The 16,932-nt window shown below is 43.6% G+C and overlaps 1 protein-coding gene and 1 pseudogene across 1 annotated transcript; one reads left to right on the top strand and one right to left on the bottom strand.

Annotated features, from left to right (window-relative positions):
• The first annotated feature begins 3,252 nt into the window (after positions 1-3,252).
• Positions 3,253-5,948, top strand: LOC142957658 (uncharacterized; annotated as a pseudogene).
• Positions 5,949-8,160: 2,212 nt separating this feature from the next.
• On the bottom strand, positions 8,161-14,245 carry LOC142957415 (endophilin-B2-like). Its single transcript, XM_076099229.1, has 3 exons — positions 13,688-14,245; positions 11,202-11,400; positions 8,161-9,849 (listed from the first exon to the last, which is right to left on the bottom strand). The coding sequence occupies exons 1-3, from the start codon at positions 13,882-13,884 to the stop codon at positions 9,742-9,744; spliced, it is 504 nt and encodes a 167-aa protein (XP_075955344.1). The 5' UTR covers positions 13,885-14,245; the 3' UTR covers positions 8,161-9,741.
• Between the last annotated feature and the right edge of the window lie 2,687 nt (positions 14,246-16,932).

The raw sequence follows: 16,932 nt of genomic DNA, 5'->3' as shown, positions 1-16,932 counted from the left end.
GTGGCCCACCTATGAAAGGACAATAGCAGCAGTGGCCCCAAGCCAAATTGAGTTTGAGACCCCTGCTCTAAAGACAGTGGAGATGGTTGTGGATTTCCGGATGAACGCAGCCCCACCTGCCCCCATCACCCTGTGTGACTCCCTGGTCACCACTGTGGAGTCCTTTCACTTATCATCAACCAGGACCTCAGGTGGGAGCTGAACATCAGCTTCATCACCAAGAAGGCTCAGCAGAGAATGTACTTCCTGAGGCAGTTGAAGAAGTTCAACCTGCCAAATGACAATGATGGTGCACTTCTACACAGCCACCATTGAGTCCATCCTCTGCTCCTCCATCACTATCTGGTATGCTGCAGCCACTTTCAAGGACCCTCAGGTGGGCAAGAAAGATTGGGGCTGGCAACTTACACCCTGGACAAAATCGTTTGGACTAGTGCCGGTCGTAATAGCATGCACTTGTTTTTAGGTTGTAGAGTTTCATTTCAGAAATTGTGTTTTAGGTATTGCAAAATCTGTATATGGTGGCAAATGTTTCTTTCGAGTATCCTTTATTTATTTATTTTGCATAAACAAAGATTCCATTACAACAAAAAGAAGGGTTATTTTTGATTGCATGGATTGTGCTTCTTTGCAGTATATATAGTATATGTCAGAGAAATAAATCAGAAATGCTGCAATATGCTTCAATAGGCTTTTTGTGGTTGCCATCTTTGTCACGGCCGTGGTCAGCGTCCCTGCTTATCTTATCTTAGAGACGCTCTTCCAAGTCAAGTCTCAAGTCTCTTCTGGTTGTAATGAACGTTCTTTCATCTGCTGTATACCATCTGGTCTGCTTAGAACACTGCAAAGCTTTGTGTCAGGAATGCAAAGCATATACTGTATCGCTCCGTTATCTATTAGCATACAGTATCAGCATTGATTTGTTTGGTAAATGATCGATGCAATATAAAAAGAACACACAATTAAAAAGTAAATAACTGTGTTTTGCGTTATTTAGAGTAATGCATGAAGTACAGTACTGTGTGTGTGTGTGTGTGTGTGTCTTTGAGTGTGATCATCAACCTGGGCCCAGTCTATCTACACACCTGCCTGCAATGGCTTCATCACCTCCCTCAGCTCACACACTTGTCATTCATCAGTTCGTCACCTCTGCAGTACCCCGGCTCTTCACCCACCAACGGCCAGATCATTGTATCAGCTACTGGGGAAGTTAATGCTTCAGGTCTCTGTAGTTTTATGTTTATCTGAGAGCTATTCTTTGTGTTGTATAGCAAAATTAGTTATATTCCTACTCATTTTTTTACTCTCTGCTTGCCAAAGACAGAGAAAGAAGCAGGGAGACAGCGGGATGTGTAAACTCAATGACTGTCAATCTCTCTCAGGTGATCAAATCCAGATTTAACAACTTTCACATTACTGTAAAGGAAACCAGCTTAACTCTAACATACAGCCCAAAGCTGTACTACTTGACCAATACATCTTTCAAGGAATAGTTATCGTAACCATCGTTTTATTTTTATTTTCTTTCGAGTTAGGTGAGAAGATTGTTACCACTTTTTGGTCTGTGCGCTATTACATGACGCAAACAACAGCCGTGCAGCTTTATCTTAGCTTAGCTGAAAGACTGGAAAGAACAATCATGATCACCAGTCCATTAATTACCAACTGTGTGCCCCCTCAAGACCAGTTGCTATGTTTTGGTTTTATATACGGCCGTGTTTTGTTTTTCAACTGTATTGAAGCACTATCTTTGACAAGAAAAAAAATTGTGCAATGTTAACAATTCATTGTTATTCATTTTGTTTCATAGTGCCCTATAAGTTGTTACTGAGGACTGCATCATGATCATGACATTACTCACCAAGTGCATGTGCCTGCCTTTAACATGAGAATCTTATCAGTGATCCCGATCACTAGGTTTCACTTGCTACCTACACCTGTTGTACTTAGCTCCACTATTTCAGGTATTTACAGTGCGGTATGTAAAATGAAAGTCAGTGCAGCTTAGTTAGTTTAATGATTTAATTTCCGGGGTGTGCTAGTAAATACAGCTTTGTATTGTACAGTCAGTTGTTCTCATCAAAGGAAGAGGAATGTACATGGCTTTGTATGCCGGTTGCTCTGGAAATGTGTGTGCAAGTAGTGTATGTGTGTGTGTGTGCGTGTGCGTGTGCGTGCGTGCGCGTGCGTGCGTGTGCGTGCGCGCGTGCGTGCGCGCGTGTGTGTGTGTGTGTGCGTGTGTGAGATCGTTTTGGTGAGTTGTGTTGAATTCCTTTCATGTCAACGTCCCACCACATCACCTTCTTATCCATACAATCCTGAAACAGGTTGACTTCATGAAATATTTGAACCAAAACTCAAATGGCAGTTAGGTATCTGTGCAAGAAAATATGTGGTTTCTTTTTTTAGCTGTCTGGGCTCCACAAGAGGACATTTACTTGTCATGGGTTGTGCTACTCAACCGGTGAAAATAGTATATTCAAATTCAAATACATTTCAGTAAAGTATAATTTTTCTGTAGCTCTCAAGGGTCCGTGCATGAAGTATAATTAATGTTCCATTGTTCACGTTGTGTCATGAACAATGTCAGATTAGGGGTATTGCCTCATCCCATTGGTCTACTTGTGTTCGTGTAAATGTATTCTGCTACGTGTGAGTTTGTTGTTCGATAGCCGATGCTGCCTAAACGTGGTTAACTTTGTCTGTGTTGTTGTCGCATTGAATAAACAAGTGCAATGCAACTCCAAAGCTGAGTTTTCCACAATTTCAGTTTTGTTGAGAAGGCTTTCACATTTTCGTAAGCTGCTGTGATCAGCTGACCAGGGCCCTGGAGCTTCAAGTTAAGGATGTTCAGCTCCTGTGTTATGTCCAGTAGGAATGCAAGGTCCAGAACCCATCTTGGATCATCAAGTTCAGGAACATCCATTCTGCCATCTTCCATGAATTTCTTCACTCTTAACTCAAAAAAATCTCTTCAGGACATTCCCTCTGCTGAGCCTGCAGCGCACCTCAGTAAAGTAAAGTACATCACCATAAGTTGACTCAATTTCTTCTATAAAGGCCCTGAACTGGCGGTGCTGTAAACTCCTGGACCTGATGTAATTGATACATTTCAGGACAACAGACATGACATGTTCATATTTCAAGCATTTGCTGCACAGTGCCTGTTGGTGTATAATGCAGTGCAGAACAATCTGCATTTTCCTCCTCTAACTGTCTTTGTACCAGCGCTACCAGTCTCCATCGGTGGTAATGCCCACCAGTCTGTTCCACGGTAAACCAGCGCGCTCAATCGCATCGCACAGCTTCTGAAAAATATCCTTGGCTGTGGTGTGACCGTGCATTGGACACAAACTCAGCAATTCTTCTGTCACTTCGAATTGGTCATTGATGAAAATGGCTAGCTGAGCATTGTCGCTTTGGTCTGTGCTTTCGTCAAGTGCCAGAGTATGCAGTGAACGGTACAGGAAAGAGGAAACAGGAAAATCCCAACATGGACGCCACTCGACCAGGTGATAGCCGCTTTTAACGCTATTCTTTTACCGATCGTTGGATTGCTTTTATCCTTCTGTATTTTAAGTTTACAGCATTGATTGGACGACTCTCCGTTGAAGGAGGCTGTAATCAGACGCTCAGGAGGATCCCCCCGGGCTTCCCCTACTCTTCACCCCTGCTCGTCGGTGCGGACGGAGGTAACTCAACGGTTGGAGGCGAGGCTTAGTGAGATAGAAGCACGGCTCCGCACCATGGAAGCTCAGTCGTTAGCTGCTGTAGTTAGCCAGCCCCCCCCCCCCGTAGCCGGTGCGGGCAACCAGATGTAGCTCCTGCTAGCCGTCCCACGGCAGCCCCCGAGCAGGTGACTGTCCGAAGGAAGCATAAGTCTAAGGCGAGGCACACGGCTCACCACCAGCCACTTCACGTTTCAAACCAGTTTTCCCCACTCAGCGATACACCCACTGAGAAACCAACTCTGGTTTTACTAAAACCAGAGTTGGTTTCTGATTTCTGCACGTAATGCTGACATAGCTATAGGTCGGCTAGCAGGCTCTGACACGTCAAAGAATACGCCCAACATGTCAAACTAAAGATCTGATTGGTTGAACACTATGACAATCAACAATATCGTCCCCATTCACTTAAACTGCACATGGATTCACTTGTGAGTCTGCAGGCCTCTGTCTCTGTTCTTACCTAGAGACACAGAGGTGAGATCTGATTGGATAAAAGCTCTACTTAAAACAAGCTGCACTGGAAGCAGAGCAACTGAGGAAGACAGTAGCTGTGCAATGAGAACATAAGATAATGGGGAAAATATTTTTATAAATTATAATACATGTAGTGTATTTAAGAAAAAATATTAAATTCTAAAATAGATATAACTTTGTGATTGTGTTTAGGCCAGCAGAGAAGGCTTTGCAGGCCCTGACGGCCCACCACTGGGTTTTAGGCAGCTCTATTCTGAGAAACGTGAAGTTAGCGAAACCAGAGGCCGTAGTTACATGTATAGCCGGGGCCAGAGTGGGCGACATTGAGTCCTATCTAAAACTGCTGACTAAGGATAACCAGAAATACAGTAAGATTGTTATTCACGTCGGCGGTAATGATTCCCAACTACGGCTCTTGGAGATCACTAAAGTTTATGTGGAATCGGTGTGTACATACGCAAAAACTATGTCGGACTCCGTAGTTTTCTCTGGCCCCCTCCCGAATCTGACCAATGATGAAATGTTTAGCCGCATGTCATCGTGCCACCGCTGGCTGTCGTGGTGGTGTCCAGCAAACAATGTGGGCTTCGTAGACAGCTGGGAGACTTTCAGAATCAGAATCAGAAACAGTTTATTGTATTTAACTCAATATCATGTTTCAGTATAAACGAGGACTCCTGTGCTAACTTTAGTCCGTCCCAGGTTGATGATCTTGTCGATAGTGCTTCAGGCTCACTGAGAATGACACAAGACTCTATTGCTCCTCTAAAAAAGAAGATGGTAAAACAAAGGAGGTTCGCTCCATGCTATAACCCTCAAACCCGCAAATTAAAGCAAACATCATGAACACTTTAAAGAACATGGCGTTCCACCAATTTGGAAGAATCTCGGTTAGTCTGGCGAGACAGTCTGAAGACATATAAGAAGGTCCTCCGTAATGCCAGAGCAGCTTATTACTCATCATTAATAGAGAAACATAACAACAACCCCAGGTTTCTCTTCAGCACTGTAGCCAGGCTGACAGAGAGTCACAGCTCTGTTGAGCCGAGTATTCCTATAGACCTCAGTAGCAATGACTTCATGAACTTCTTTAATAATGAGATTATAATTATTAGAGACAAAATTAATAATCTCCTGCGCTCAACCAGTACTGATCTATCCTCAAATAGAGTAACCTTGGAAACAGCTGTAAACCCTGATATATATCTAGATGGCTTTACTCCCATTGACCTTCATCAATTGACTTCAACAATGTCTACGTCTAAACCTTCTACCTGTCTCTTAGACCCTATACCGACTAGGCTGCTTAAAGAAGTGCTACCATTAATTAGCACGCCTTTACTAGATATGATCAACCTGTCTTTACTAACAGGCCATGCACCACAGTCCTTAGCTGTAATTAAACCTCTTCTTAAGAAGCCCACTCTCGATCCAGAGGTGTTGGCTAATAGACCGATCTCTAACCTTCCCTTCCTCTCTAAGATCCTTGAGAAAGCAGTCGCAATTCAGTTGTGTGACTTTCTACGTAACAATAGTTTATTTGAGGACCTTCAGTCAAGATTTAGAAAGCATCATAGCACAGAGACAGCTCTGGTAAAAATAACTAATGACCTTCTAATTGCATCAGACAAAGGACTAGTCTCTGTTCTTGTCTTGTTAGACCTTAGTGCTGCGTTCGACACTATAGACCACTACATCCTGCTGCAGAAACTAGAACATTATATTGGCACTAAACTGGTTTAAGTCCTATTTATCAGATCGATCTCAGTTTGTATAAACGATGAAACCTCGATAAAGACCAACGTTAGTCATGGAGTTCCACAAGGTTCTGTGCTTGGACCATTTTATTCACCTTATGCTTCCTTTAGGCAATATTATCAGAAAACACTCCATAAACTTTCATTGTTATGCAGATGATACTCAATTATATATATCGATCAAACCAGATGAAACCAACCTGCTCACTAAACGTCAAACATGTCTTAAGGACATAAAAACCTGGATGACCTGCAACTTCCTGATGTTAAACTCAGACAAAACTGAAGTTATTCTACTCGGCCCAGAACACCTCAGAAATCAGTTATCTAATAATATAGTTTCTCTAGATGGCATTGCTCTGGCATCCAGCAGCACCGTAAAGAATCTCAGAGTTATCTTTGATCAGGATTCGTCCTTTAACTCCCAGATAAAACTAATTTCAAGGAATACCTTTTTTTCACCTACGTAATATTTCAAAAATCAGGCACATCCTCTTTCAAAGCGATGCAGAAAAATTAGTTCATGCATTTGTTACCTCTAGACTAGATTATTGCAATTCCTTATTATCAGGCTGCTCTAATAAGTCTCTTAAATCTCTCCAGTTGATTCAGAATGACATGTTGGGCGTATTCTTTGACGTGTCAGAGCCTGCTAGCTGGCCTACAAGTACATGATTGGTCAGTGGGCTAGCCTAACATGTTGGGCGGTGACAATCCCAATATCTGCTGCCTCTGTGGAGCGGACATTTTCAGCCCTCAAACACATTAAAACCTATTCAAGAAATACAACTGGGGAGGCTCGACTGTCTTCACTGGCGTCCATGAATGGAGAAGGACTTCTTACTGGAACTAAAACGCACGGATGTACTGAACAACCGTAGATGGAGTTTTGTTTGGTTTTATATGTGATAGGAACTATTGTTACGTCCAATGTTGCTCTGGGGACATATTTAGCTGGTGCCAGTGTTGGCAACTTGCTCGCTAAATCTGGCGACTTTACAAACCCTCATGGCGACTTTTTTGGTAAAAAGCTACTAGCGACAAATCTAGCGACTTTTCTGGTGTTTTGACTCTGACGTTAAAGCACGTATGTTCTGCACTGTCGTGAACGAGCAGCGGGTGCTGCCGTGAGCCGCCCCAAAGCACTCACAGGCGGCTACTCTCACAGAAGCCTTGTGCCGCAGTCAGAGCAGAGAGGAGACACACTCTCGGTGTATTCTCTGCAGTTAGTGTATTTATAGGTATTGAGCTTCATTTTTACACGAAACTAATAATAACCGTAGCTGTGTTTCAGCTGCAGGACAGCAGTGAAGGCCCAGGTATAAAATGCACGGCCTGCCACTGCTGATACTACTACTACTACTACTGCTACTGCTACTACAGCTATTAGTACGACAACTACTAGTACTACTACTACTGCTACTTAAAATACTGCTATTACTATTACTGCTACTTCTTCTACTAATACTACTGTTATTTTAACTACTACGACCACTACTACAGCTATTACTATGACTACTGATACTACTCTTCTTCTTCTAATGCTACTAATACTTCTACTACTAATAATACTTATAGTACAACTACCACTTCTACTACTAAAGCCTGGTGCACTTCCTGGGGGCATAGGCAATGGCCAGTATATCTGGGGTTCCATTGAAGCGGATATCTGGAAAATGGGTCAAAGATACCCGGACCAAGACCATACCAGATGGGTTCCGAGAATGCATTTTGGCCAATCCTTTCCACCTCTTTTGCTCTCACATAGACTGTTTACCAGAATGCAAATAAGCCCATTCAAACACGATTGGTCAATACTATTGCCTACAGATTCTGTATTCATATTCAGAATCTGTTCATAGAGATTAGTGGCACCCTAAAGTAACAATGACGATCACCACCACATTATAGAGTAATGTGTTCTTGTGGATTTTTTCCCACTAAATGTGAAAGTTCAATCAACGTCTTTTCACTGGTGACCATAGTCGTTTATTAAGTGTCCTTTCAATGGAAAATAGGAAGGGTTAGACAAGAGTTTGAAGGTTAAAAAACAGGTTTAGCAGTATATAGATAGATGTGTGTGTGTGTGTGTCCAAACAAAATGTGTGCATTTTGGTGCACTTCTGCATTGGCTTCAGCTTTCGGCCCTGGTGGTTTGTGTATTTATGGTGTACGTTAGCTGTGAAAAAGACCACGAATTCAAATAAATCTTATATTTTATTAAATCCCATACATTTCATTCATTCAGCATGGTTAAGCAACAGGCAATACAGATTTTGACAAAGCATATAATAATAATAATACAAGATGAGGTAAACAGAGTTACAACAGAATAAATACATTTTCAAAGATTGCGCTCAATTTACAAAAACTCACAAGGCTGGTTAAAAAAAAAAAAAAAAAGAGTGCATGCATGTACTACATATGTTGGATGTGAGAGAGCACATCATCTTTTGTGGAAACATATCGGTGCTCCAGTTCTGCCACAAACAGACGTAGCTACATCAGGACAGGCTACTAGCTGTAGCACATGCAGCACGAAGACAGAAGACACTTTGAGTTATTGACGGACAGAACAGCGTAAATTCAAAAAACAATTAAAGGCAAACCAAAAATCACACGAACAAGCACACGATTAAAAGGAGTTGCAGTCTTGCATGCTGTTACATGTTCTCTGGACATTTTGTTGTGAAGAGCACATTCTCATCTTTTTAAGGCAGTTATGACGGACAGGAGTGTTTATGTGTATGTGCTGCACAGGTGTTCATATTGTTCAAAGGGACGTCTTCAGTGCCGGGGAAAGTCTAATCAAGACAAGTGAATGACATGAATTAATCAAGCAAAGATCCATCCTACTCTCCTTAAAATGTTATCGTTGCTTTGAATAACACTTGAGTTACATTCTTTCATTAGCAGTTAAGGCAAATCTGCTTCCCAAGATTTGAGGATGATTGAACGATAAAGCATCGATGACAAACTTGATTTGTTGTTTTATAACTTAGGAAGCTAACGTTTGTCATATTTCATGGATAAGAAAGATACAACACATAAGAAATGCAATGATGTTCATGTAGTATTGGAAGACAATGGAAGGGGAACTTGCAGCAAAACTGGGAAGCAGCCACATCTTTCATTTTTATTAATATATATCAGCACAACATAATGGTGTTTGTCATGATGTGGCACACTGATCCGGTGTCTGTTAGCCCATGTTTGTTTTCACTTCTTCCTCCTCAATGAGGGCGAGCTGTCATGCAGAGATACACTGGACTGACCCGACTTAATTGAAGGGCAAGGCTTCATCACGTGGTTATTGCATGCTTGTGTTATCCATACGGCTGTCTTCTAAAGACACTATGAACACCTCCAAGAGACAATTAGAGACGCTTTTTAAAAACAAATCAGATTGATGGAAATACCTCTGCAGACAATGTGGAAGGTCTACCTGAACCATGGGGATGCACAACAATAAATAAGTAATAAATAGGAAAAGAAAACGTCCTAGTAATCCACCAACCATACCTAAAAGTAATATTAACCATTCATGGGGATTTTCCTGCACTCATTGTAACAATGTCTCCATCATCACTTCTGTCTGTGTCATGTGAATATAGGTCAGTGGGGTTTGAGGAGCTGAGTGTGTTTAACGTAACACTTGTACTAATGCTTACTGCGGAGGAATGCTATGGGAAGTTACAGGTTAGAGGAAGAGTGTGAAATGTAATGAAGCGAATGAAAGATCCTCATGGCTTCAGTAGTCATCAATGGACGCGTGTTCTTTAGCTGAGAAGCTCCAGGTATGTGACGGGCACTTTTCCTTTTTGGTTTCCTCTCTCTCCAATCAGCCAGTCAGAGTCCATTCCCGGCACTGTGTAAACTGTGATGAGCTGCAACACAGAGTACGTGGACATTTTTAAGTCAAACATTCAAATCGGAGTCTCTATTTGCACACGGGTGAGAATAGTCACATGGCTACTATGCGGCTAATTAAACCCGGCCCCCCTCATCCCCTGCCTCCTGGTGTTATAAAGAGCCAACAGAGTGCATGCAGACTTTGTGGTGGATGAAGAGGACAAACGGAAGACTTTCACTCAGCAGACTGGGGTTTGTGTCCTGTGAGAAGCCTATTTTTACACTTAGCTGACCTATTATCTCCACCAGGATAATCATGCGATTGCTCGCATGTGTGCGCGTGAGTGAGTGAGTGACTTGTGTCTGTCCAAAGCTCATCTCACATTCTGCTGCAGCAAACTGCATTATTTTCTGGGTGGCCAGTTATGGCTGCATGCTGCAGGACCTCTCGTGTTTGCGGTGGATCACACTTTCTCAAAAACACCTTTTATTGACAACATATGTCATGTATATAGAAGCATGTATGCAACTATTACTTGGCAAATGACAGACTGAACCGAGCACTGACTACAGCAGAGCCAGTGTCTTCTCATGTCGGTAGGAGGAGAGCTAGTGAGCTGTCAGCAGACGGTGGACAGCCTGCAGTCCTGCGGTGTGTTTGGCTAACAGAGCTAATGCGGTTAATACAGTCATACGTGTTCAAACAGTCAGCATGAAGCTGCAGTGTAGCTGCTAGGAGTCGGAGCAGGCAGCTGCATTGATTCAAATGAGAGCGGACCTGTTGGGTGAGATGTGCGAGTGAAAGAACGCGGACACGTTTGCAGTCTAGACGGCGGACAATTGTGGTTTCTATCATACAATCAAATATTACAGCAGTGGTTGTGGCAGACACACCTTGAGGAGATCTGCACTCTACTGAGCACACCTTTCTAAGTATCTCCAGTTTGCCATCACAGTTTGGTTAGGTTTAGGCAACACAACTGTGTGCTAAATGCATTGCTGTAGTCCTAATAACGGGGGTAAAGGAGGCTTTAGAACATTAAACAATTAAAAAACAATTAGGACAAGAATTTGACATAAGACAATGGCCTGGAAAAGGTCGTGATTCTTAAAATCAGGGTCTCTGGGTCATCAGGGACCCTGCTGACTTAATCCGGGGTTTATAACAGAGGAGCCACATCAAGTGAAGACCGACACTATCATAAGAAAAGCTGTATACAATTAGAAAATAAAACATTAACCTTCAAGGGAAAGGCCCGACACATTACTTGAATCAGCAAATACCACAGCGAGGCTCGTCTTTAGACTTCGACCTCGAGCCATTTCTGGTCAACGGCCATGAGCCATTATTCAACCCACCAGCTGCAGGTCGATGATGAAACCTTACCTCATCGGCTAAAAGTGAGAGCTCACTGGAGTCAGCAGCATCGTAATCGTAAAGGACTTTGGCCTTGCGGGTTCCCGTAGCTGGTGCCTGAACTTCCTCAATCTTCAGTGTGTCTGTCTCCACAGGGCTGCTGAGGCCTTCTGATGCAGAGCCGGCGGTAGCTGTGGAGTGAGTGTTCAGTGCAAATGCATTGGGAAGCCTGAGGGAAAGCAGGCAGATGATGATCAGAACATGCATATATAAATACAAACATACACAAAAACAGTATCAGCACACAACTGGAAACCAAACGTACCATGAGTTATACATGGCAAATCATGATTTGTCATGTATTTGTCAAACGGTTCCAAAGACAAAGCTCTTTATAAATGTTCCATGTTTAATGCATTCACAAGAAACGTTCAAGTCCGGCCAGAAGACTACAGTCGAACACAATTAGGCCCTTATCTAAACGGTGAGGCCACCTGCTATTCTGCTTTATGGCTGTACAGCAGCACAAACAATGTGGAATGTGGATCAGAGGGTGTGGTGATTAATAAACACACTCTCAGCCAATCACATCACTGGTCTTATAGCTCCAACACAACGAAGCCAAAGTGAAGTATGAAAACAACAAGTCCAGAAATGGAAAGACGGGGACACACAGGAGCAAACATGTTGCCTTTTTGTTTTTACAGTTAATTAGCAAAATGCAGATGGAAATAAGTTCCACAAATGTGTCCGGTTAAGCTGCTGAATTAATTCCTCGCTCAATTCAAGTAATAAAGAAATCTCATGATGTAAATTGTCGCATCATATTGTAAAATGTTATAACAGTGTTTGCACTCTGATGCATTTCAAGAATAAAACACTAGAAAAAAAATGCAAAAAAGTTGTAAAGAAGGCGATGAGGCACAGGATCCATGAGCGTGAGTAACGGCTCTGCTCTCAAACACTTCATCAAAACGGCAGATTTGTCAATTTTGAAAAACTTCATAATCATAAATAGTTTGTCTATTTGCGTTGCATTTTTGTTTCCTCAGACGAGTCGTTTATATTTACATACGGAGCAGATGTTTTGCATCACCATGTTTCTACAGTAACCAAGAACGTAGTGGGGTGATGTGGCAGATGTGGTTATGAGACATCAACAACTCTGTATGCACTGGCTCGTCTGAATGAACCTCCCTGGTAAACAACACAGGTGGCCAAAGTGGATTTCACGGTCTGGAAAATACCAATTTGCAGCATTTACTAATTTAAATAGAAAATGGATTTAGGACGCAGGTGTGTGGGTCAGAAGACACACACAGAGAGAACGATCACTGGCATCAGCACACAGAAAGACGAGCCATGCTCTCACGTCCTCATCAGGACTGAGGGCGTGAGAGTATGACAGTGATTCATCATGACTTGACCAAAAATAACAAAACCAGCCGGGCATCCATAAGACCCGATTAGAACTGAGGACATCTTGTATCTAAAACAATCATTTATCAAATACAAGTATTTCTGGAGCATTAAACAAAGAATAACTTAATTAATATTCATTATGGAATATATTATGCATCTACATGCCTTTTCACAATATGTAATGTGAGGATTTAGATGCAAGTTGATTATCAAGAATTAACGGATCATTTAGAAATACTAAATTACAAAATGCATATTGTTCCTTGATGAATCTTATTCAATATAGCGCGAGTACATGATATACACTCAAGTCATTTATCTGATTCACAAAAACTACCATCATTAAATATTTCAATCATTTCAATGGTATTCCTGCTCTGCCTGCTGCTACAAAATTCTAAAGATTATAAAAAGATATATAATAAAATCATACGGTAATAATGCAGTGAGTGCCACTTTCAAACTTCACTAGAGGACGTGACTCAGATGGGCTTAAACACAGTGCATGTGAAACTTCTATTATTCTCGTATCAGCAAGAAAGGATGCAGCCTACAGCTGCAGACAGCAAGATATCTAAATAGTAAATATCAATATAACCAGCAGCCACAGTGAGCTACAGATGAAGAGCAGCAGGCAACAGATGGCCAGTGCATTCTGGGTGAACTCAAACACCTTCCACCGTGGCATGTCAGTGGAACAGAAAAGCACTCCAGCTGTACCTGCACCGTGGCTCTGATTTGGGTCGTTCACAGTCCACCCATGAAGGGTTAATACTGTTGGATGGTGGATTTACGTTATCTCAACACAGAAATTCTGTCGCTGAAAATAACTGCAACCACTGTCCCAGGAATGTGCATCTTTGGTTAATATATGATTGATCACATCGTTAATGCTGATTAATCCCTAATCGTTCACATGTTTCGGGCTGGCATACAGCTTGTGCACTTACAGACCTGCAACACTGTTATTTAGTCATTTGATACCATTACACAGCAGAAGTTGGCTTACTTCCACTGCGTACTGTTTGAAGTACAGGATGGCTACCCCTTTAAGACGCAGTGAAACTTAACCACTTCATCTCTCATCCTCTCACCTTCCCAGCTCCTTCTGTAGTTCTTGCATGTGGAAGTGACACTGCTTATAGTAAGCTGCTTGGGCCTCCACAAACTCATGCAGGCAGCGCAAGTGGTTCACCTGCAGATAAGCAACAACACAATAGTCATTGTTAAAGAAACATCTTGAGCTCATCTCCGTGAAGAAGTACTCCGATCCTTTACTCCCAGGGGACATGTGATGAAGCACTCACGTGTATCTGTGTATCTGTGGCTACAACTCATTCAGTGTATTGTGGGCTGCCTGGATCAGAAAACATGTGATCCAACAATGCATTCATACGTGGCTCTCCTTCCTATGGTACATGCAGCCTCATTAGAATATACCGCCCACAGCCTGAGAACAATCAGCTGACACGGAGCGTCTCAGACAGACGGTGAATACAGTACAGGTATAGTCAGACGTCTGAGAAAATAGTTCAAAACATGTAAACATAATCTAGTAGTAGTATGAACCTGAAGCGGAGTGCGATATGTCCCCTTTAAACAGAGGTAGTACCACAATGAGAAACATACACCTCAAGCGAAAGGTGTTGTATTCTCTACATACTCTATTATTTATACTGATGCATTCATACGGAGGCAGCCTGTGTTTGGTCACGGTGGAGCTGATTTGAACTATTCTATACAGAACAATGTTTTTTTGTTTTTGTTGACAGAGACAGAGACAGAGACAGAGACAGAGACAGAGAGAGAGAGAGAGAGAGAGAGAGAAAGAGAGAGAGAGAAAGAGAGAGAGAGAGAGAGAGAGAGAGAACAACATCTTTCTTTATCATTTTAAACAGTTAACCAAATAAAGTCCAACAAACATAAATGTGTCTTTGATTGTCAGATCTGACTCTCACTGAGCTCCATCTTTGTTCAGTTCTTTGTCCACTTTGTGAACTATCTTCTTTAGTCTGAAGCCTTCCTGCTGAGTGAGACCTCCTCTGTCCTTGCTCCTCATGTGAGCTCTGGCAGAGCTGGAGAGCTTCTCTTTGTCAGAGAGGTAGTCCTCCACTTTGGCTCCTCTCACGTTCTTACTCCTCCTCAGATACTCCTTTATTATCTCCACGCTGTAGTCTCTAGAGCTCCTACAGCTGCCAGCACCGTGTTTAGAGGGCTCACTGTCAGCAGCAGCACCCTCCTCCTGACTGGACTCAGAGTCCTCCCAACTTGATTCAGAGTCCTCTTCCATACTGGACTCACACTCTGCCGCTCCTCCACTTTCTTTAGTTGCAGCTTTCTTCGCCTGTGAGCTTCCGCTGTCTCCTCTCTGTTTCCTCTTCAGCTGAGGGGCTTTGAGCTGCTCCTCGTCTGCTTCCATGTCCACCTCCCTACCTGTCTCCACCTGTCCTCCAGCACTCTCCCTCACCTGCTGGACCTCACTTGCCCCGTCCTTCACCACCTCCTGTGTCTCACTTGTTTCCTCCACCCTAACCTCCTGTGTCTCACTTGTTTCCTCCACCCTAACCTCCTGTGTCTCACTTGTTTCCTCCACCCTAACCTCCTGTGTCTCACTTGTTTCCTCCACCCTAACCTCCTGTGTCTCACTTGTTTCCTCCACCCTAACCTCCTGTGTCTCACTTGTTTCCTCCACCCTCACCTCCTGTGTCTCACTTGTTTCCTCCACCCTCACCTCCTGTGTCTCACTTGTTTCCTCCACCCTCACCTCCTGTGTCTCACTTGTTTCCTCCACCCTAACCTCCTGTGTCTCACTTGTTTCCTCCACCCTAACCTCCTGTGTCTCACTTGTTTCCTCCACCCTAACCTCCTGTGTCTCACTTGTTTCCTCCACCCTCACCTCCTGTGTCTCACTTGTTTCCTCCACCCTCACCTCCTGTGTCTCACTTGTTTCCTCCACCCTAACCTCCTGTGTCTCACTTGTTTCCTCCACCCTAACCTCCTGTGTCTCACTTGTTTCCTCCACCCTAACCTCCTGTGTCTCACTTGTTTCCTCCACCCTAACCTCCTGTGTCTCACTTGTTTCCTCCACCCTAACCTCCTGTGTCTCACTTGTTTCCTCCACCCTAACCTCCTGTGTCTCACTTGTTTCCTCCACCCTCACCTCCTGTGTCTCACTTGTTTCCTCCACCCTAACCTCCTGTGTCTCACTTGTTTCCACCACCCTCACCTCCTGTGTCTCACTTGTTTCCTCCACCCTCACCTTCTGTGTCTCACTTGTTTCCTCCACCCTAACCTCCTGTGTCTCACTTGTTTCCTCCACCCTAACCTTCTGCGTCTCACTTGTTTCCTCCACCCTAACCTCCTGTGTCTCACTTGTTTCCTCCACCCTAACCTCCTGTGTCTCACTTGTTTCCACCGCCCTAACTTCCTGTGTCTCACTTGTTTCCTCCACCCTCACCTCCTGTGTCTCACTTGTTTCCTCCACCCTAACCTCCTGTGTCTCACTTGTTTCCTCCACCCTAACCTCCTGTGTCTCACTTGTTTCCTCCACCCTAACCTCCTGTGTCTCACTTGTTTCCTCCACCCTAACCTCCTGTGTCTCACTTGTTTCCACCGCCCTAACTTCCTGTGTCTCACTTGTTTCCTCCACCCTAACCTCCTGTGTCTCACTTGTTTCCACCACCCCTAACTTCCTGTGTCTCACTTGTTTCCTCCACCCTAACCTCCTGTGTCTCACTTGTTTCCTCCACCCCTAACCTCCTGTGTCTCACTTGTTTCCTCCACCCTCACCTCCTTTAACCCGCTCGTCCCCTCCTCCCTGCTCTGTTGGACCCCATCTGGCCCGTCCTGTCCGTCTTGCTTGTCCCCTCTGCCCTCTTCAGTACCCATCTGGTTCTGGTTCTGGTTCCGGTCCTTATGAGAGCTGTTTTTCTCAGGACACGTTCTGCTCTGATGACCCACTTTTCCACAGCTGAAACATTTAAAGTCATCAGTTGTTGCATAGATCATGTAGTCAAAGTGGTCTACTCTCACATTGAACACTAGGTTGAGTCCCTTGCTCCTGTTATTCGGGATCAAGCGCAGCTGTCTCCTGTGAGACACCACGTGCTTCAGGAGAGGAGACCTGCACCCAGAGGACACCTTCTTCACCCCAGACACTGTCCTCCCGTGTCTCGATAGTTCTCTGGTTATGTCTTCATCTCTGATGAACGGTGGGACGTTGGACACTGTTACCTTCACAGCCGGTGTGCAGAGAGGGTACACGGGGAAGAAGTCATCGCCCACCTCGATCCCGTTGTCAATCACCACTTCCGCATTTCTGATGGTGTCTAAAAAGATG

This window comes from Anarhichas minor, unplaced genomic scaffold (assembly GCF_050575085.1).
Source record: "Anarhichas minor isolate MPS153535 unplaced genomic scaffold, ASM5057508v1 ptg000025l, whole genome shotgun sequence".
Classification (NCBI taxonomy): Eukaryota; Metazoa; Chordata; class Actinopteri; order Perciformes; family Anarhichadidae; genus Anarhichas; species Anarhichas minor.
This window is presented reverse-complemented; position numbering and strand designations above follow the sequence as displayed.

Excerpts from the sequence above, each read along its gene's own strand:
- LOC142957415 (XM_076099229.1), bottom strand. The coding sequence starts at position 13,884 with ATGTCCCCTGGGAGTAAAGGATCGGAGTACTTCTTCACGGAGATGAGC. Across the intron at positions 11,401-13,687 it reads CTACAGAAGGAGCTGGGAAG|GCTTCCCAATGCATTTGCAC; the intron begins GTGAGAGGATGA and ends GCTTTCCCTCAG. Across the intron at positions 9,850-11,201 it reads TCTCACTTTTAGCCGATGAG|CTCATCACAGTTTACACAGT; the intron begins GTAAGGTTTCAT and ends TCTGTGTTGCAG.